Consider the following 23,846-nt stretch of genomic DNA (forward strand, 5'->3'; position numbering starts at 1 on the left):
GGGGCACTGTATCCGGCACTGTGGTGCAATGTAACTGGCACTGTGGGGCATGTATCTGGCTCTGTGGGGCATGTAACTAGCACTGTGGGGCATGTAACTAGCACTGTGGGGCAATGTAACTGGCACTGAGTGGGGCATTGTATCCGTGGGGCATTGTATCCGGCACTGAGTGGGGCATTGTATCCGGCACTGAGTGGGGCATTGTATCCGGCACTGAGTGGGGCATTGTATCCTGCACTGAGTGGGGCATTGTATCCGGCACGGAGTGGGGCATTGTATCCGGCACCGTGGGGCAATGTAACTGGCACTGTGGGCCATTTTCAGTGGCCACACCCCTTCTGGAGCGTAGCCACACCCCTTCTGCCTTCGGCGCGCGCACATGCTTCTTTTAGTGTGTTTATTTTTTGAAGGGGGGGGGGGGCGCCATTTTCCTTCTTGCCCTGGGCTCCAAAAACCCTAGTTACGCCTCTGCACATACCCCTCTATACATACACCAAATACACACATACCCCTCTATACACACATACTTCTCTATACACGCACACACCCTTCTATAAACATAAACACCCCTATATACACACATACCCCTCTATACACACATTCCTCTACACACACACACCCCTCTATACACACACCCTATACACACATACCCCTCTATACATACACCCTATACACACATAACCCTCAATACACACACCCTATACACCCATACCCCTCTATACATACACCCTATACACACATACCCCTCTATACACACACCCTATACACACATACCCCTATATACACACATACACATCTATACACACACCCTATCCACACACCGCTCTATACACACATACTTCTCTATAGACACACCCTCTATACACACACACACCACTCTATACACACACACACACACACACACCCTTTATACCCACACACACCCCTCTATACCCCCCCCACACACACCCCTCTATACACACATTCCTCTACACACACCATCTACACACACATTCCCCTCTATACACACACCCCTCTATACACACATACTTCTCTATACACACACACCCCTCTATACACACATTCCTCTACACACACCCCTCTTTACACACATACCCCTCTATACACACACACCCCTCTCTGCACACACCCTATACAAATATACCCCTCTATACACATGCTTTTCTATACACACATACCCCTCTATGCACACATACTTCTCTATACACACATACCCCTATACACACACACACCCCTCTATACACACATTCCTCTACACACACCCCTCTATACACACACACACACACACACACACACACACACACACACACACAAACACCCCTCTATACACACATTCCTCTACACACACCCCTCTATACACACCCCTTTATGCACTCACACACAAACACCCCTCTATACACACATTTCTCTACACACCCATACCTCTATACACACACCCTATACACACACACACACACACACACACACAAACACCCCTCTATACACACATTCCTCTACACACACCCCTCTATACACACTCCCTATAAACACACCCCTCTATACACACACCCTGTACACACACACACAAACACCCTTCTATGCACACATTCCTCTACACACACACCTCTATACACACACCCTATACACACACACACACAAACACCCTTCTATGCACACATTCCTCTACACACACACCCCTCTATACACACACCCTATACACACATACCCCTCTACACACATACTTCTCTATACACATATACCCCTCTATACGCACATACCTCTCTATACACAAACACACCCCTCTATAAACGCACACTATACACACATACCCCTCTATACACACATACTTCTCTATGCACACACCCTATACACAAACACCCTCTATACACACACTCTATACACACATACCCCTCTATACACACATACTACTCTATACACGCACGCACCCCTCTATACACACAAACAACCCTCTATTCCCCCACACAAACACACACACCCCTCCATACACACATTCCTTTACACACACCCCTCTATACACACATATTCCTCTATACACACACCCTATACACACACTTCTCTATTCACACATACTTCTCTACACACACACACACACACACACACACACACACACACACCCTCTATACACACACACACACACCCCTCTATACACACATTCCTCTACACACACCCCTCTATACACACATACCCCTCTATACACACACCCCTCTATACACACACACACACTATACACACATACCCCTCTATACACATATGTCTCTATACACACATACCCCTCTATACACACATACTTCTCTATACACACATACCCCTTTATTCACACACACACACACACACACACACACACACACACCCCTCTATACACACAATCCTCTACACACACCCCTCTATATATACACACACACACACACACACACACACACACACACCTCTATACATACATTCCTCTACACACCCCTCTATACACACAACCCTTTATGCACTCACACACAAACACCCCTCTATACACACATTCCTCTACACACACCCCTCTATACACACTCCCTATAAACACACCCCTCTATACACACACCCTGTACACACACACACACACACAAACACCCTTCTATGCACACATTCCTCTACACACACACCTCTATACACACACCCTACACACACACACACACAAACACCCTTCTATGCACACATTCCTCTACACACACACCCCTCTATACACACACCCTATACACACATACCCCTCTACACACATACTTCTCTATACACATATACCCCTCTATACGCACATACCTCTCTATACACAAACACACCCCTCTATAAACGCACACTATACACACATACCCCTCTATACACACATACTTCTCTATGCACACACCCTATACACAAACACCCTCTATACACACACTCTATACACACATACCCCTCTATACACACATACTACTCTATACACGCACGCACCCCTCTATACACACAAACAACCCTCTATTCCCCCACACAAACACACACACCCCTCCATACACACATTCCTTTACACACACCCCTCTATACACACATATTCCTCTATACACACACCCTATACACACACTTCTCTATTCACACATACTTCTCTACACACACACACACACACACACACACACACACACACATACACACACACCCATTATACACACACACACACACACACACACACACACACACACACACACACACACACACACACACACACCCCTCTATACACACATTCCTCTACACACACCCCTCTATACACACATACCCCTCTATACACACACCCCTCTATACACACACACACACACACACTATACACACATACCCCTCTATACACATATGTCTCTATACACACATACCCCTCTATACACACATACTTCTCTATACACACATACCCCTTTATTCACACACACACACACACACACACACACACACACACACACACACACACCCCTCTATACACACAATCCTCTACACACACCCCTCTATATATACACACACACACACACACACACCTCTATACATACATTCCTCTACACACCCCTCTATACACACAACCCTTTATGCACTCACACACAAACACCCCTCTATACACACATTCCTCTACACACACACCCCTCTATACACACACTCTATACACACTCACACACACACACACACACAAACACCCCTCTATACACACATTCCTCTACCCACACCCCTCTATACACACACCCTATACACACACACACACACACACAAACACCCTTCTATGCACACATTCCTCTACACACACACCCCTCTATACACACACCCTATACACACACATATCCCTCTATACACATACTTCTCTATACACACATTTCCCTCTATACACATACTTCTCTATACACACACCCCTCTATACACACAAACACCCCTCTATACACGCACACTATACACATATATCCCTCTATACACACATACTTCTCTATACACACACCCTATACACAAACACCCTCTATACACACATTCCTCTACACACACCCCTCTATGCACACACCATATGCACACATACCCCTCTATACACACATAGTTCTCTATACACGCACACACCCCTCTCTACACACAAACACCCCTCTATACACACATACCCCTCTATACACACATTCCTCTACACACACACCCCTCTACATACCCTATACACACACATAAACATCCCTCTATACATACATTCCTCTACGCACACAACCCTCTATACACACACTCTATACACACATACCCCTCTATACACACACCCTATACACACATACCCCTCTATACACACATACTTCTCTATACATACACCCTCTATACACACAAACACCCCACTATACACACACCCTATACACACCCTATGCACACACACAAACATCCCTCTATGCACACGCACACACCTTTCTATACACACATTCCTGTACGCACATACACCTCTATACACACATTCCTCTCCACATACACCCCTCCGTACACACACCCTATACACACATACCGCTCTACACACACACACACTCCCACCTCTATACACACACACCTATACACACATTCCTCTACACACACACACACCCCTCTATACACACATATTTATATACACACACCCCTCTATACACACACACACACACACACACATACCCCTCTATACACACATACCACTCTATACACACACCTCTATACACACATTCCTCTACACACACACACACACACACACACACACACACACACACACACACACATACCCCTGTATACACACATATTTATATACACACACCCCTCTATACACACACACACACACACACACACACACACCCCTCTATACACACATATTTATACACACACACACACACACACACACACATACCCCTCTATACACACATACCACTCTATACACACATCTCTATACACACATTCCTCTATACACACACACACACACACACACACACACACACACACACACATACCCCTCAATACACACATACCACTCTATACACACACATACCTCCCAAAATTATTCCTACAGAAGGAAGGACATTTGTGCTGCTGCTGTGAGCTACATCCCCCCCAGGGCAGCGAAGGACAGGAGTCATTCTAATTCCTTGCCCACCCCAACCATGGGACCCTGTAGCCTGTTGGTAGTACAGCTGTACAATGCCTGAAAAATGGGACTGTCCCGCCTTAAACAGGACAGTTGGCAGATACTGTACAGTATGTGCGTGCATTGTATATATGAATGTATTTTATATATGCTCTACTATTGTCATCTGTGGGATCTTTCTCTGTCGCCCCTAATGTTTCCTTCTCCCCATTGCATATTTTTATCACAGTCACTGTATATAAAGACACAGCTGCAGCACCTGTACGAAAATCTCTGATGCAAGCCCAGAATGTGGAGTCCTGTCTATGTCATGTGACCCAGTCTTATGTCTAATAACACAGACATGTATTTGCTGTATGTATATTGGGATATTTGGTGATTGTTAGTTGTGGTGACTTTGAATGTGTGTCAGAAGCAACGCTGCAGATGCCATCATTGACAGTGGTAAAGAGAGAAACCATATTGTACTGTCTCCTGAGTGCATTTACCATACTGTACTGTATCCTCAGTGCATTTACCATACTCTACTATCCCCTGAGTGCATTTACCATACTCTACTGTCTCCTGAGTGCATTTATCATACTCTACTATCCCCTGAGTGCATTTACCATACTCTACTGTCTCCTGAGTGCATTTACCATACTCTACTGTATCCTGAGTTCATTTACCATACTCTACTGTATCCTGAGTGCATTTACCATACTCTACTTTCTCCTGAGTGCATTTACCATACTGTACTGTATCCTCGGTGCATTTACCATACTCTACTGTCTCCTGAGTGCATTTACCATACTCTACTGTTTCCTGAGTGCATTTACCATACTCTACTGTATCCTGAGTGCATTTACCATACTCTACTATCCCCTGAGTGCATTTACCATACTCTACTATCCCCTGAGTGCATTTACCATACTCTACTGTCACCTGAGTGCATTTACCATACTCTACTGTCACCTGAGTGCATTTATCATACTCTACTGTCTCCTGATTGCATTTACCATACTCTACTATCCCCTGAGTGCATTTACCATACTCTACTGTATCCTGAGTGCATTTACCATACTCTAATGTATCCTGAGTGTATTTACCATACTCTACTGTCTCCTGAGTGCATTTACCATACTGTACTGTATCCTCGGCGCATTTACCATACTCTACTGTCTCCTGAGTGCATTTACCATACTCTACTGTATCCTGAGTGCTTTTACCATACTGTACTGTATCCTCAGTGCATTTACCATACTCTACTGTCTCCTGAGTGCATTTACCATACTCTACTGTCTCCTGAGTGCATTATCCATACTCTACTGTCTCCTGAGTGCATTTACCATACTCTACTGTCTCCTGAGTGCATTTACCATACTCTACTGTCTCCTGAGTGCATTTACCATACGCTACTGTATCCTGAGTGCAATTACCATACTTTACTGTATCCTCAGTGCATTTACCATACTCTACTGTCTCCTGAGTGCATTTACCATACTCTACTGTCTCCTGAGTGCATTTACCATATTCTACTGTATCCTGAGTGCATTTACCATACTTTACTGTATCCTGAGTGCATTTACCATACTGTACTGTATCCTCAGAGCATTTACCATACTGTACTGTCTCCTGAGTGCATTTACCATACTCTACTGTCTCCTGAGTGCATTTACCATACTCTACTGTCTCCTGAGTGCATTTACCATACTCTACTGTCTCCTGAGTGCATTTACCATACTCTACTGTCTCCTGAGTGCATTTACCATACACTACTGTATCCTGAGTGCAATTACCATACTTTACTGTATCCTCAGTGCATTTACCATACTCTACTGTCTCCTGAGTGCATTTACCATACTCTACTGTCTCCTGAGTGCATTTACCATATTCTACTGTATCCTGAGTGCATTTACCATACTTTACTGTATCCTGAGTGCATTTACCATACTGTACTGTATCCTCAGTGCATTTACCATACTGTACTGTCTCCTGAGTGCATTTACCATACTCTACTGTCTCCTGAGTGCATTTACCATACTCTACTGTCCCCTGAGTGCATTAACCATACTGTACTGTATCCTCAGTGCATTTACCATACTGTACTGTATCCTCAGTGCACTTACCATACTCTACTGACTCCTGAGTGCATTTACCATACTCTACTGTCTCCTGAGTGCATTTACCATACTCTACTGTCTCCTGAGTGCATTTACCATACTCTACTGTGTCCTAAGTGCATTTAGCATACTCTACTGTCTCCTGAGTGCATTTACCATACTCTACTGTCTCCTGAGTGCATTTACCATACTCTACTGTATCCTGAGTGCAATTACCATACTCTACTGTCTCCTGAGTGCATTTACCACACTCTACTGACTCCTGAGTGCATTTACCATACTGTACTGTATCCTGAGTGCATTTACCATGCTCTACTCTCTCCTGAGTACATTTACCATAATCTACTGTCTCCTGAGTGCATTTACCATACTCTACTGTCTCCTGAGTGCATTTACCATACTCTACTGTCTCCTGAGTGAATTTACCATACTCTACTGTCTACTGAGTGCATTTACCATACTCTACTGTCTCCTGAGTACATTTACCATACTCTACTGTATCCTGAGTGCAATTACCATACTCTACTGTCTCCTGAGTGAATTTACCACACTCTACTGACTCCTGAGTGCATTTACCATACTGTACTGTATCCTGAGTGCATTTACCATGCTCTACTGTCTCCTGAGTACATTTACCATACTCTACTGTATACTGAGTGAATTTACCATACTCTACTGTATCCTGAGTGCAATTACCATACTCTACTGTCTCCTGAGTGCATTTACCACACTCTACTGACTCCTGAGTGCATTTACCATACTGTACTGTATCCTGAGTGCATTTACCATGCTCTACTCTCTTCTGAGTACATTTACCATAATCTACTGTCTCCTGAGTACATTTACCATACTCTACTGTCTCCTGAGTGCATTTACCATACTCTACTGTCTCCTGAGTGAATTTACCATACTATACTGTCTACTGAGTGCATTTACCATACTCTACTGTCTCCTGAGTACATTTACCATACTCTACTGTATCCTGAGTGAATTTACCATACTTTACTGTATCCTGAGTGCAATTACCATACTCTACTGTCTCCTGAGTGCATTTACCACACTCTACTGTCTCCTGAGTGCATTTACCATACTGTACTGTCCCCTGAGTGCATTTACCATACTCTACTGTCTCCTGAGTGCATTTACCATACTTTACTGTATCCTCAGTGCATTTACCATACTCTACTGTCTCCTGAGTGCATTTACCATACTCTACTGTCTCCTGGGTGCATTTACCATACTGTACTGTCCCCTGAGTGCATTTACCATACTCTACTGTCTCCTGAGTGCATTTACCACACTCTACTGTCTCCTGAGTGCATTTACCATACTGTACTGTCCCCTGAGTGCATTTACCATACTCTACTGTCTCCTGAGTGCATTTACCATACTTTACTGTATCCTCAGTGCATTTACCATATTCTACTGTCTCCTGAGTGCATTTACCATACTCTACTGCATCCTGAGTGCTTTTACCATACTCTACTGTCCCCTGAGTGCATTTACCATACTCTACTGTCTCCTGAGTGCATTTACCATACTCTGCTGTCTCCTGAGTGCATTTACCATACTCTACTGTCTCCTCAGTGCATTTACCATACTCTACAGCATCCTGAGTGCTTTTACCATACTCTACTGTATCCTGAGTGCAATTACCATACTCTACTGTCTCCTGAGTGAATTTACCAGACTCTACTGACTCCTGAGTGCATTTACCATACTGTACTGTATCCTGAGTGCATTTACCATACTCTACTGTCTCCTGAGTGCATTTACCATATTCTACTGTCTCCTGAGTGCATTTACCATACTCTACTGTCCCCTGAGTGCATTTACCATACTCTACTGTCTCCTGAGTACATTTACCAAACTTTACTGTATCCTGAGTGAATTTACCATACTCTACTGACTCCTGAGTACATTTACCATACTCTACTGTCTCCTGAGTGCATTTATCATACTCTACTGACTCCTGAGTGCATTTACCATACTGTACTCTATCCTGAGTGCATTAACCATACTCTACTGTCACCTGAGTGCATTTACCATAATCTACTGTCCCCTGAGTGCATTTTCCATACTCTACTGTATCCTGAGTGAATTTACCATACTCTACTGTCTACTGAGTGCATTTACCATACTCTACTGTCTCCTGAGTACATTTACCATACTCTACTGTATCCTGAGTGAATTTACCATACTCTACTGTATCCTGAGTGCAATTACCATACTCTACTGTCTCCTGAGTGCATTTACCACACTCTACTGACTCCTGAGTGCATTTACCATACTGTACTGTATCCTGAGTGCATTTACCATATTCTACTTCATCCTGAGTGCATTTACCATACTCTACTGTCTCCTGAGTGCATTTACCATACTCTACTGTCTCCTGAGTGCATTTACCATATTCTACTTTATCCTGAGTGCATTTACCATACTCTACTGTCTCCTGAGTGCATTGACCATACTCTACTGTATCCTGAGTGCATTTACCATACTCTACTGTCTCCTGAGTGCATTGACCATACTCTACTGCCTCCTGAGTGCATTCAACATACTCTACTGTCTCCTGAGTGCATTTACCATATTCTACTTCTGTCTCCTAAGTGCATTCACCATACTCTACTGTCTCCTGAGTGCATTTACCAAACTCTACTGTCTCCTGAGTGCATATACCATACTCTTCTGTTGCCTAAGTGCATTTACAATACTCTACTGTCTCCTGAGTGCATTCACCATACTCTACTCTTTCCTGAGTGCATTCACCATACTCTGCTGTCTCCTGAGTGCATTCTCCATACTCTACTGTCTCCTGAGTGCATTTACCAAACTCTACTGTCTCCTGAGGGCATTTACCAAACTCTACTGTCTCCTGAGGGCATTTACCATACTCTACTGTCTCCTGAGTGCATTTACCATACTCTTCAGTTTCCTAAGTGCATTTACCATACTCAACTGTCTCCTGAGTGCATTTACTATACTCTACTGTATCCTGAGTGCATTTACCATACTATACTGTCTCCTGAGTGCATTTACCATAATCTACTATCTTCTGAGTGCATTTACTATACTCTACTGTCTCCTGAATGCATTCACCATACTCTACTCTTTCCTGAGTGCATTTACCATACTCTACTGTCACCCAAGTGCATTCACCATACTCTACTGTCACCTGAGTGCATTTACCATACTCTACTGTCTCCTGAATGCATTCACCATACTCTACTGTTTCCTGAGTGCATTTACCATACTCTACTGTATCCTGAGTGCATTTACCATACTCTACTGTTTCCTGAGTGCATTTACCATAGCAATTGTATCCTCAGTTACTCTCAAATGGTGATTTTTCCAGTGTATAACACATCTTTACCTGTAACATTGGACATTTCTCCCTCAGAACATGGGATGCAGTCATAGCAGCAGACATGGAATCCTCCATTAGAGGCTTTTCTGTATCCAGGAGAACATCTGTCGTTGCACCGGGATTTGGGGATCTTAAACAGGGAGAAATAAGTGAATCATTAATGAAATTAGATATAGAAATAACTAGATGTGCACTGGAAATTTTTCGGCTTTTGTGTTTTGGTTTTGGATTTGGTTCCTCGGCCGTGTTTTGGATTCGTAAGCGTTTTGGCAAAACCTCCCTGAAAAATTTTTGTCGGATTCGGGTGTGTTTTGGATTTGGGTGTTTTTCTTCAAAAACCCATCAAAAACAGCTTAAATCATAGAATTTGGGGGTAATTTCGATCCTATAGTATTATTATCCTCAATAACCATAATTTCCACTAATTTCCTGACTACTCTGAACACCACACACCTCACAATACTATTTTTAGTCATAAAATTTGCACCGAGGTCGCTGGATGACTAAGCAAAGTGACCCAAGAGGGCGGCACAAACTCCTGGCTTATCTAGGAGTGGCACTGCAGTGTCAGACAGGATGGCACTTAAAAAAAAAAAGCCCCAAACAGCACATGATGCAAAGAAAAGAGAAAAAGAGGTGCACCAAGGCCGCTGGACAGCTAAGCTAAGTGACGCCTCAATATCACAGGAATTATTTGTTTTAATCAATGGAATTATTGGTCCAAATCACTGGAAGAAATTGACAAAATCACTGGAATTATTCGTTCTAATCAATGGTATTATTGGTCCAAATCACTGGAAGAAAATGTCAAAATAACTGGAATTATTTGTTCTAATCAATGGTTTTATTGGTCCAAATCACTGGAAGAAAACGGAATGGACGGATACTTGCAGTGAGATAGAGCTGCAAGATGCAGCAATGGCCTTCTGTACACAACTATATACTGTTGGGTCACCAAAATGCTGCACTGTAATACTATATATACGATATATATACTGCTCACAAAAATGCCGCACAGATATGGAATGGATACTTGCAGTGACACAGAGCTGCAACATACAGCAATGGCCTACTGTACTGTAATACTGTAAGTATAATTATATACTGGTGGTCCCCAGTCACCACAATGCAGCACACTGAGCACAGATATTTGCAGCACACTGAGTACAGATATTTGCAGAACACTGAGCACAGATATTTTCAGCACACTGAGCACAGATATTTGCAGCACACTGAGCACAGATTATTTGCAGCACACTGAGCACAGATTACGGAGCTTTTCAGGAAGAGAACGCAGCCATGTCCTCTCCGTTCAATCTCCAATGCACGAGGGAAAATGGCGGCGACACGCGCTCTTTATATAGAATACAAATCTTGCGAGAATCCGACAGCGGGATGATGACGTTCGGGTGCGTTTGGGTAAACCGAGCAAGGCGGGAAGATCCGAGGCTGCCTAGGAACCGTGTAAAATAGTTGAAGTTCGGGGGGTTCGGATCTCGAGGAACCAAATTCGCTCATCTCTAATTACATACTGTTTAATTGTCACAGAGTTGTTATCTATCTAATGCATATACAATGTGTAAGGTAGTACCGAGCCTGGGTTCACACCTGTGACCTCATAATAAGATACAAGACATTTACAGCACAGGAGATGACAACTTAGCTAAATCATAAATCACTGACACATTGGTGTCTTGTCTTAGGCCCTCATTCCGAGTTGATCGCTTGCTGCCATTTTTCGCATCACAGCGATCAGGATAACATTTGGCTGTTCTGCACATGCGTATGGGCTGCAGTGCGCACGCGCTAAGTACTTTCACACAAAAGTATGCAGTTATACACAGGGCCGAGCGAAGCTTTTCAGTCGCTCTGCTGATCGGTGAGTGATTGACAGGAAGTAGGTGTTTCTGGGAGGTAACTGACCGTTTTCCGGGAGTGTGCTAAAAATGCAGGCGTGTCAGATGAAAACGCAGGCGTGCCTGGGAAAATGGGGGAGTGGCTGGGGAAACGTAGGCGTGGCTGGCCGAACGCAGGGCGTGTATGTGATGTCAAAACAGGAACTAACCTGTCTGCCGTGATCGCAAGGTAGGAGTAGGTCTGTAGTTACTCAGAAACTGCATGAAAAGATTTTCGAGCAGTTCTGCTAAGCTAAGATACACTCCCAGAGGGCGGCAGCGTAGCGTTTGCACTGCTGCTAAAAGCAGCTAACGAGCAATCAACTCGGAAGAATCACATAGATGACCAAATGAGCTGTGTGTTTCTGTGTTTGTGATATCTCCCAAGTGGATGATGCAAATATAAGTGCCCTAAATTACCTGCAGCAATCCTGGTGGGTGATCCATGGCTGAGTCACGTGTGTTGCTGTGTCCTCCTCTTACGTGGCTCACCTTATCACCTGACTGAAAGGACACAGGAACAGCAAACAGAGCAGGATGTGCAGTATCCTCAGGTACCGCACATGATTCATAGACCTAGTTTTTTTTCAGGACTGTTTAAACCCAAATCTGATGGTGATGACCTCCAGATGTTCTGTCTCACTCATAACAACTTAATGCATTTCTATGACTTCGTCAAGGGTCATGTAGACCCAGACATTGGATGGTCTTGCACAGTATCTGTGCTGCACAAACTGTTTTCTATGTTACATTTTTTTTACATCTTCTTTCAATCAGTCACTGGGTGAGTACTTGGAAGTTCCCAGCCCACCCTTTATAGGTACTTGACACACGTCCTGGCTTCACTGATGGATCTGAGCGACACCTAAATCTGCTTCTGTAGCCAGAAGTCACAGTGACATGAATTAGGGTAGATTGCTATAATATCTCAGGTATGCCTAATGTCCTGGGTGCTACTGACTGCACACACATATTAAGCTGAGACCACCTAAGGATGGAGCCCACATATACCTTACTAGGCATCATGCCCGTTATTTTGTAATATGTAACACCTTTTACATTCTACAGATGTAGCCATGCTCATCTTTACTGTGACCCAGCATGCTGCAACATGGCTTTCTGCAGGGCATGCAACTATGCAAATATATACATCTGTATGTGTTACTTCTCACCAATATAATAATCCTAACTCATATCTTCTGTGTCTTATTTATGTAACACTTTCTACCACTTTATCCTCTCACTAGTGTGATGCATTTGGGTGGTTGTCTTGTGCTGACTAAGGTAGTCCCAAGTCATGGACTTGAACCCTAGTGTTAGGGACCCACAAAATGAGGTTACGAGGTCGCAGTTGGTGAGCCCATATATTGTTGGCCAAAAATAATGCTAAGCACCTTAATTTTGCTCTATTTGATTGCAGATTGTATTATAAGTATTCTGATTAGCAGTGCTTAGTACTATAGAGTGTGAATATGAATTTTATTTGTGGAACTACAAGGCTCAGCATGACAGCTTCTCATGAGTGTTGTAGTTGGCTATCCTGGCTCATGTTATGTCTTTATCCTCAGTCAGTCGTCTCTCCATAATAATGATGTGTCCCTTTACGTTGATACTGTGATGAACATTCATCGCAGCATACAACGTGTGGCATAGTGGGTCATGCTCTCGCTATTTATTCTGTACAATTCATTTCACTGGGAGCCTGGCAGCTATGCATATGCATCATGATCCCACTACAGCATGCTGCTATATAAAGCAAAGATGTAGTGGGAGATATCTGTCTATTTGAGGCAGGAGAATTGCTCAAGGGTAGGCTGATGGGTAAATACAGGCTACACTGGCTCTATATTATCAAGCCACATTACAATATGTTTTTTATAACACGATTTCCTTGCTTTTGTCTCATGGCCTTACAGGTATTGCTGAGTATTGCTGTTACTTTTTCACTTTGTTGTCACTCCCATATTCTCCTGCTATGAATAAGTATAATAATGCACACATTGACTAAAACCATAATACAACACATTTTATTGTACTTTCTATCCAAAGTGTCGTACATTGTGCTCAGTTGTTGTGTATTGCATAATATGGCTTTAGGACAATTTAAGCCCCAAAATAAGTAATGCACAGTGAACAAGCAGGGGGATTTGAACCATCAGGTGACTCTCGGTGTAGAGAAAATGTGAGTCAGTTCAAGCAGACATTAATCAGTTGGTTCTTCACTGGGTGAAATTGCACACAATCTGGCTGATATTGGCTGGTTCAGAACGATATCATCTAGTGTGTACAAATGATATATAACAGCTGATTGCAGGTCTGATGGGTAATATCGAAGACAAGCCCCTGTTCCCATTGGCGTTCACCACTCCGGACATCGGCAAGTGTGCATGCACTTGCTGATGTCGGGTACTATAGCGGATGACATATCACTGTTTGCAATGTTATCCTAGTGTGTACACACCCTTAGAGGTTTTTTTTGGGGGGGTACATTTTTTTTTTTTACAAACACTCCAAAGTGTAGAAAAGTTGTAGATCATTGGCAAAATTGACCATTACAAATTATCAGCTTGAAAGATGGATTTGGCTATTAAATAATTTCAAATATAGATGCAAGCTGAATGTTATTTAGTAACAAAAATATTTGAGACAAGACAATAGATCAAAGGCAACACATGAATCAAACCAACAAAGTTACTGGTTCAGCAGAAATAATTCCACTTCAAATCCAGGTTATTCTCCAGAGGTAGTTTATATTAAAAGAAAGAAAAGCAAAAACAAAAAATGTGTAGTAATGTCTTGAGTATAAAATATTTCTCAATTATAGCGGTTTACAAGAGAGCAAATACACATCAATAGATTCAAGCGTACCGGAACTCACTTCATAGAGTGGGTCTTCTGAATTTATAAAGGTTTCTTTTCAAACAAGATATCCATACATTCTGGAATGTGGTGACAACAAGTAAATGACAGCGTACCTAACACAAACAGCAAATGTAGCTGTAATCCTCTTATAAAGGATTCTTATACTTGTCCGATTAGTGAATCTTCTTAAGGGGAATTTTTTCTCCAAATTTGGGTATATAGGAAAGCAAAACAGAATGACAAGGCAATGTGTAGTATAGTGAAACTTCCAATCAATATACACCACTGTGCAGGGATATTATAGTCAGTGGTCGCCCGATAGAAAATCTTTTTTTGAACTAACATACCTAAAGCTCACTTTTATATGACTGTGATAATGCACATAAAGGTTTCTTTATGTGTATCAGCACCCAAAGGTCACCCAAGTGATTAACTCAAATGCGTACTAAAAACTCACAATAGCAACCACGTGAATACTCACAAAAAGGTTTTATTTTATAGCCAAGTGTCCAGAGTCTCAGGAAAGTCCCATGTATATACACTCTCTCATCACTGACGCGTTTTGATCCTCTCAGGACCTTTTTCAAAGTGTGATTGTTGTTTAGTGTATGTGCAATGTATTCAATAGTCTGGTTTCACACTATACACACATTTATACATGAACCACTGTTACTGTAAATCCTTTACCCTTAGACAATTTTGCATAGAAACAAAGGACAACCTTTTGACTTTTACCATACTTTAATATATGACTTTGTCCTTTGTGTGGGTTTGGTGTGATATGATATGTTGGTGTCCAGGATGCTGGCAGTCAAAAGACCATCCATAGCATCATGATGAAGATTATTTTGATGGGGGCTAGGTAATTATAATTTCCCTTCCCCAAACTCCCCCTAACCCTCCCTTCCTGCAGCTTAACCCCAACCTCCTCCGCTAACTCTCCCTACCAAGCCTAACCCTACCCGTAGCCCCCTGCATACTTACCATCAGATGCTTGCGGTTGGGATTCTGGCATCGGCATTTCATCTGTTATCGGAGTTCTGGCATTGGCATTATGACCGCAGGTAGGGATTCTGGTGCCGGGGTTCATGAGAACAGACATAACATTTATGTAGCCAATGTTTTGTATTCCTAAGCATTGTGTTAAATACTGTAGTGGGACTTATCATTTCCCTATGAAAATATAGATTTAAGAAACATTTGGGGACAGTAATATTTTTAAAATTATTGTTTTAATCTTTTGGAAAAAGACACTTGAAAGTACAAAGTGAATGTATGTTTAATTTTAAATATGTATAAATGAATACAAATTAATCAATAAGGGCAACACACTATGGGGCTTATTAAACAAGGAACGCAAAAACTGCAAATATCGCAAAAAAATTGTGAAATTACGCACACAACAGTCATGCATGAAGTAGAATCTGAGACAAAAAATACAACTTCTGAGACATAGCAAAAACTGCATATACACTATGAAAACTAGGTGTGTAGGGGTCATACTAAATGGCTGGACTCGCAGAAACTACGAGCGGGTGTGTGTTGTCGGCATAGGCAGATTTTAGATATGCTGAGCATACGCATTTTTTGCAACTGAATGCAAATTTATGGTGTGCACTTTCTGAGTAACTGCATGTCTATCTTAAAATCTGCACAAGCTGACCTCAGTTGTAGAATGTTCGATGTATACTGCAATCATTGCGTCATTACACCCAGCTGAAGCAGCTCACACTGCTGACCACAATTCACTTTATTCAGCTGCATTGAAACTTAACAACATGTAAGGGAGCATTAAACTATTTAACAAACACATGTATTACTCTAAAATATGTTAGTAAACTAATAATTCTTTAAGTTTATAACAACGCAGGTTTGTCAAGAAAACATTTGTTTCCTACAAACATGTACAATAACATTTACAAGCAAGTTTTTTTGTTTTAGTTTGGTTAATGGCTTTTTGTTTTAAAGCTGAGTTTTTTAAGATTTAAAGCAACAAACAATTATTATCTTCAAAAATCATACCCACATACATGTGTAAGGTTGTTGTTGTTTTTTTTTTTTTTTTCCTTGACAAAGAAACATGTATAATAACATCACCACAAGAATTGTGATTTTGAGGACATTTTGAATTATGCACCACTTTTTTGTTTTGTTTTTTTAAATAGTTTCACATTAAACAAAAACATAAGGAATGTTATTAATAACAAAGAAACATTAATATGTCATGTATGTAAACTTTCAACATAAAAAAACATATTTTTTTCCTTTTTCCGCCTGTATTTGTGGATTCACCAGCGGAAGTACAGTAGCTCGTCTTGTTGTTATGACGCATCCTGTCAATAGGCATGGTTTGCTCAATGTTATGTGTGGTTGATGTTAAATTGTGACATCAAAAACCTTTACACAAAAAATGCGACTAATTGTAAGTTATTTTGCAAAAAAAATGCAGATTTTTAAATCTCATCGCAAACAGTGCAAATATGGCAAGTCCACCTTTTTTTTGTAACATTAAATTATTGTTGCAGATTTTCCATTTGGGCATGCTTTCGCAATTTTGTGATTGGCCGCAGTTTTTGCAAAATTTTACTTTTTACGATCCTAACTGAATTAGCCCCTATATGCAAACAATATTTTATCAGGCAAAAATAATAAAATGTATGTTTCAATTTTGCTTTCACTGCCATCTCCTAGGAGCATTGCAGCTGGAAGTGGGTTTGGTGGATCCACCTCTGGTTCTGAATGTATGGCGGTATGGCATGGTCATGGGTGTGGAAATCTTTGGCATGCTGTCAGTGGAGGTGCTTCGATGGGGTTCAGGTTAGCAACTCAGTAGTTGGTTGCCCAGGTTTAATACTGTATGCAGATGTTCAGCTGACACATAACATCGGACTACAATTGCAATTTTTCCTGGGATTGGTTGATTGACACATTCTCCATGCAATTTATAAAATACTATTTATTTCTAAATTTAAGTATAAGTTAATTATAGAAACACTCTCTCTTGATATTGTAACATCTATCAAAGAAGATGTCCCTTAGATGTGTACATGTTATGGATTGCTTATTTTAAATATGTTATATTCTCAATAACTTTCTGTTGACATTGTTACCCTGAAAATGAGATCCCAGTAACATCAATTAAATTGAAAAAGCTGTTCTGTAAATTTGCAATGAAGGTGAAGACTTTGTAGACCATGACTAGAGCAATTTAAACATGCATGGGAGAGACATAAGGATATCCTTACAAAGAAATAAGGATCAAATAAGGTTAGTGATAAAAAGAATATAAAAAAATAAATAAAAAAAAATAAGGGGCAGACTAGATGGGCCAAGTGGTTCTTATCTGCCGACAAATTCTATGTTTCTATGTAAAATGAAAATTGCCAGAAAACTGCCAGAATCACTCTTTACTGGATACAAGTGTTGTGAAACATAAAGGTTGAAGTGGGGGAGCTTGAATGCACACCCTGATTTTAAACATAAGAGTTAAGGCCATCCTTAGACTTGTAGTAACATGAAGGAAGAGATAAAATGTTCTCTACGCACTAGGGATACTGATAATCACAACAATTATAGTGAACTCTGCAATTTAACATGGAGTAATATTGAGGTTCTTAGCACATGTTTGGCTAAAAATATGCACACAATTCATCAGGTGGGTCCCTAACATCCCCAATACTGACACACTATATACATGTATCCAGGTCTTGTCTTATAAAGCATCCATTCTAATATGTAGACAGCAAGTCCAATGGCCCATAATAATTAAAAAACCTAAGGGCAGGTAAGTGGGTTCTCCACCTTCCAGCGTTCATACATACACAATCAGAGTTATTTTTTTCTGTGAGACATAGTTGTCAGATGTAACCATAAAAACTGGCTGATGAGATACATAGAAATCCATAAAACTATTGCTTTAAGACATACACACACACAATTACTAATTGTTAGCCTATAAAATGGCTCTACCCTTCTTGACAATTGTGGAAGTCCTGATTTCTATTAAAGATGACTGTAGCAGTGAGATGGAGATGATGATCTCAGGATGGCTGGAGACACAATTGCACTGAAACCAGGGGCAGCACAGGCTCCATGCTTGCCATGTTTTAAGACATCAGGTAGCCCTCAAGCATAAACATTTAATTTGAATAGTAAAACCTCCCAAATGTCTATGAGCAGATGAGAGAGTATTTAGAACTTATACAGATAATAATTACTGAATGTAGTTTCTGGGCTGAAGAAATTAATTTGTGCCCTGTACTTTATGGCCAGAGGAATAACAAAGAAAAGGGAATACAATGATTTCTAGATGATCATTCCATATAGTTTTAAGGAATGTACAATTTAGTCAGCTTAATCTGTTTATCTCATGTTACTAATTACTATGTACACTGATTTAGACATTCCTACCACTGTATCCATCCTAAACGGTGATAAAATCAGTAGTGTCATCTTCTGTACCATATATATTTCTTGTTTAGTTTAAGGATCATTGGGATAGATCCTGAGTGTTGCTAAGAGGCCACAACCATACTAGTGAAGCACCTAAATTCCCAAATCTACTATTGTGCATTACACCAAAATATGATGAAGAGTTTTTATCCACTAGGATTGTGACACAGTGCATCTTTGGAATTTGAAGAACAGGCTGAGATGTCTAGACATATCAGGAGGGGTGCTTATTTATTTTCCTGGAAAGGTTGCAGATATTGTGGTGAGTTGCATTATACTGCATAAATTTGCCTTCATGCAAGATTTGGCTTCCCACACGCCTATACCAGTATATAGTGATAAACCTGGGGTCATAATTCCATCATCTCATGCAGCAAATACAAAGTATTTTTTGCAGGTCACACAAACCCTCATTTAGAGTTCTATGTGTTGAAGCTGTCTTATTTTCTTCTTTTCCAAAATATTTTATTGACAATTCTGAAGCTTGATACAAAATAATATCAATGACCTTTGTTGCAAAAGTGACAGTAATGAAAAGGTAATTTTAATATAATGAATACAATGTTAATCGGTTAACAGTATGTAAAATATAAAATATAAAATATGAAATATATCATAAGATGTAGGAGACGCCGGCGACACCTCCAGTAGTATTCATACTATATCGGTGGATCATTATCCACCAGCCTTGTTAGATTCCATGAAGTGGTCAAAAAACATTTGATAAGTAATTGCTTAGTATGGGTGGGAATAATTGAGATATATCTTTCCCAAAGTACAAAAAATTTGGCTACTCTAGATTCCTTTTCCAAGGACACTTTAATCCAGTCCATTCAAAATAGATAAAACATTTTTCTTTAAATAAAGAAAATGGGGGTGTTTCTGAATGAGTCCAAACTTGAAGAATAGTCTTTTTAGCTGCAGAGCTCAAAATCAATAAAAGTTTGCGGAATCCCCAGGACACCCGTTGACCCTGGGGAGGGATACCCAGAATAGCCCATTCAGGAGTAAATGGCAGATAATTTACCAAATTATTGAGGGTATATCTGTAAACTCTAAGCCCAAATGGCCTAACTCTTGGACAAAACCACAAACTATGATAGAGGTCTGCATTCTCCCCTAGACATTGAGGTCATCTGTACGTGAAGGACAAGACCATTACATAGCTTCTATGTGGACTAATATATGATCTGTGGTGAATGTTTATGAACCATTCCCTGTATGAACTGGCAGGAATGATACGACAGGAGTCACATAGATTTTTTAGTAACATGTCGACCGTAATGTTAGGAAAATGCTGTCGCCATTGGGGCAATCCAGACTGAATTGTATCTTATTCAGTTTTATCATGTAGCACGGTATAGTGTCTAGAAATTGCTTTGTAATCAGGTGGAGGCATTGGCGTTTCTAGAATGGGTGCAATGTGTGTGGTGCACACAGGCCCCAGGGTCCAGGGGGGTCCCACACTGCACACATTGCACCCAGGGTCGAGGGGGGTCCCACACTGCACACGGGCCCCAGGGTCCAGGGGGGTCCCACATCGCACACATTGCACCCATTTTAATATTTACCATTTTGGAGTCCAGCACCATGTGCTGCAGTCGCTGCAGAAATCGCTGCCAAAATGGCCATACACAGTAGGCAAATTGGTCCCTGGAGCATGGCAGGCGCCATGTTTCCGGAGGCCTGCACATTCGCAGTAGACTCTGGCACAATGCTGGAGTCTACAGTGCCGTTCAGAGAAGGGGGCCCACCAGGAGGTGCACATGAGCCCATTCCTCTGTAGAAACGCCCCTGGGTGGAGGATAAGATAAAAATGTGTCAAATGAATTGTTCCAATCCTGATCAGAAAAATTACAAATAACTTGATTTACATAATGTTGTGTTTGACAATAAGAAAAGGGTATTGAGGACAAAAAGTCATATTTCTGAACCACCTGATGGAATGTGAGAGGCCTCCTGGACACTGTATCCACGAAACAACCGATGGACTTCACTCCTCTATATGCCCATAACAAGAATGGATTTATTGCTTGGCCATATCGGAAATCTAGATTATAAAGGAGTGGAAGGAAAATAAATTTATAGGCATTAAAACCTTTTTTATGACGCAGTATATGCCATAGCTTATGGGTGTTCCAAAGCAATGTATTCTCCCGTATCTTCTCTGGTATTTCCTGGTCATGGGCATGGGCAAAGAGACTAAACTTAAACCCTGCAAGAATTCTTCCAATGCGGAGTCTGTATATATACACGTATTATGCAGCCAGTCTCAAAGATGACATAACAAAGCCGCATGATTATAATTTGTTAAGTTAGGAAAATGAATTCCTCCACTAAATGAGGGTTGTTGGAGTCTAAACAAACCTATCCTCTGACGTTTATGATTCCAAATAAATTTGACAAAAGTAGAGTTTATTTTTTTGTGTTTTTGCCAATATTTTAAAATTAAAATTCAATAAAGTAATTAGGATGAAACTAATTGAGGGTCCTTGTTGGGTTTAGCCAGAAAAATTGTGAGAAGTGTTAAATGTAGAGTAATCAGGATATTGCCTATGTATTAGGCGATAAAGGTCCAACAAAATTGGGCAGATATCCTGTTTGAGCATCTTGAAGTAGTCACTGGTGTGCCTATCTGGGCCTGGAACTTTATGAGCTGGGAGATTTGAAATAGTACTTTGTAATTCTTCCATGGAAATGTCACGTTCTATAAAGCTTATTTGGCAACTTGATAATTTAGGTAGATGTGCCTTATATAACAAGTTATCTTGTAATTTTGTGAATATATACTGTGATCTACAGTATATAATTGTTCGTAGAATGGTTGAAATTTGGCAATTATGTCTGAATTTCGAGACTATACCTCACCATTCAAAGGATTTTTAATAATATGAATGTGGTTACGTTTACGCCCCGATTTGGACATATGAGACAGTAAGTTGCCCGATTTATTACCCAACTAAAATATTTATTTTTCATGTGATCCAATTTTTGTTTAGACTGGGACAACAGGTTTGTTTCCAGCAGACGACGGGCTTGCTTATAAGATGTAAAATTGGTATCATTGGCACTGTCAACATAAAGTTGAAAAGCCGCAGCCATAGCTTCCTAATGGACTTTAAATCTGACTTTTTCTTCCCTGCGTCTTGCGGAAACATAGCTTATAATGTCACCTCTTATAACTGCCTTGGAGGTTTCCAAAAGCAAGATTGGGTTATCCCCTTATTTTCCTCTTAAACAAAAATAAATAAATAAATAAATATCTATAAATTGTAATAACATAAATATTTAGGAAAACCATGATGCACTTTGGTGGAGTGTGTGGACAGCCTTTGAACCCATTACTACCAATAACTGTTTTTTTAAAACATAAGCATATTAAACAACTGCAAGCAACATAAATCTCTCCATAATTAATGAAGATGTGTCCTCATATGTTGTGGTGCGATGCAGCAAACAACTCCTGGCATGGCGGGGCATGTGCACCACTATGCCATCTTTTGAATGGGAGCTGGGGGTCACATGAATTTTCCCACTCCTGCCAGCCAGTCATTCTATTTAGAGGTGGCTAGCGATGCGGACAGAGCGGCATGCCCTGACCAGAACGCATTACGGTCCTTCTGCAGAACGCTGCTATATGCAGAAACAATGTCACACATATGTATTTTTAATGTTAATTGTTTAGCATTGTGTAGTCTACCAACAAAGAAAGTGTATTGTAATGTTAAATAAGATGTTTGTGAAACTAATAGAGTTTACTTTGCAGCAATTGCAACAAACATCACATGATTTAGAAATAATGGCATCATTTATCACTTTCTTCTCATGAGTAGACTCCTGTTTCCACCTCTGGACCTTCCTCTGCTTCATCCTTCTGGGTGGTGTGCTGCTTGTGGATTCTGCTGGTGTTCTTTATAAGCTCGTGTTGGCAGGGGATCCGGTCTCTAGGTCGACAGTAAGTAGGTCGACAATGTTTATATCGACCACTATTGGTCGACAGTAAGTAGGTCGACATGATTTCTAGGTCGACATGGTCCTTAGGTTGACATGTTCTAGGTCGACAGGTCAAAAGGTCGACA

At 41.0% G+C, this 23,846-nt stretch overlaps 1 protein-coding gene across 1 annotated transcript in view; it reads right to left on the minus strand.

The window, feature by feature from the left end:
- The window catches only part of LOC135052561 (vomeronasal type-2 receptor 26-like), a 49,075-nt gene extending 25,438 nt beyond the window's left edge, over nt 1-23,637 (minus strand). The window contains exons 1-3 of the mRNA XM_063957439.1: nt 23,548-23,637; nt 12,874-12,957; nt 10,565-10,688 (exon numbers count right to left, since the gene is read on the minus strand). Of these exons, the coding sequence (XP_063813509.1) occupies nt 10,565-10,688; nt 12,874-12,957; nt 23,548-23,637 (298 nt within the window). The remainder of the gene's footprint in view (nt 1-10,564; nt 10,689-12,873; nt 12,958-23,547) is intronic.
- Nucleotides 23,638-23,846: the final 209 nt, after the last annotated feature.

This window comes from Pseudophryne corroboree, chromosome 1 (assembly GCF_028390025.1).
Source record: "Pseudophryne corroboree isolate aPseCor3 chromosome 1, aPseCor3.hap2, whole genome shotgun sequence".
Lineage (NCBI taxonomy): Eukaryota > Metazoa > Chordata > Amphibia > Anura > Myobatrachidae > Pseudophryne > Pseudophryne corroboree.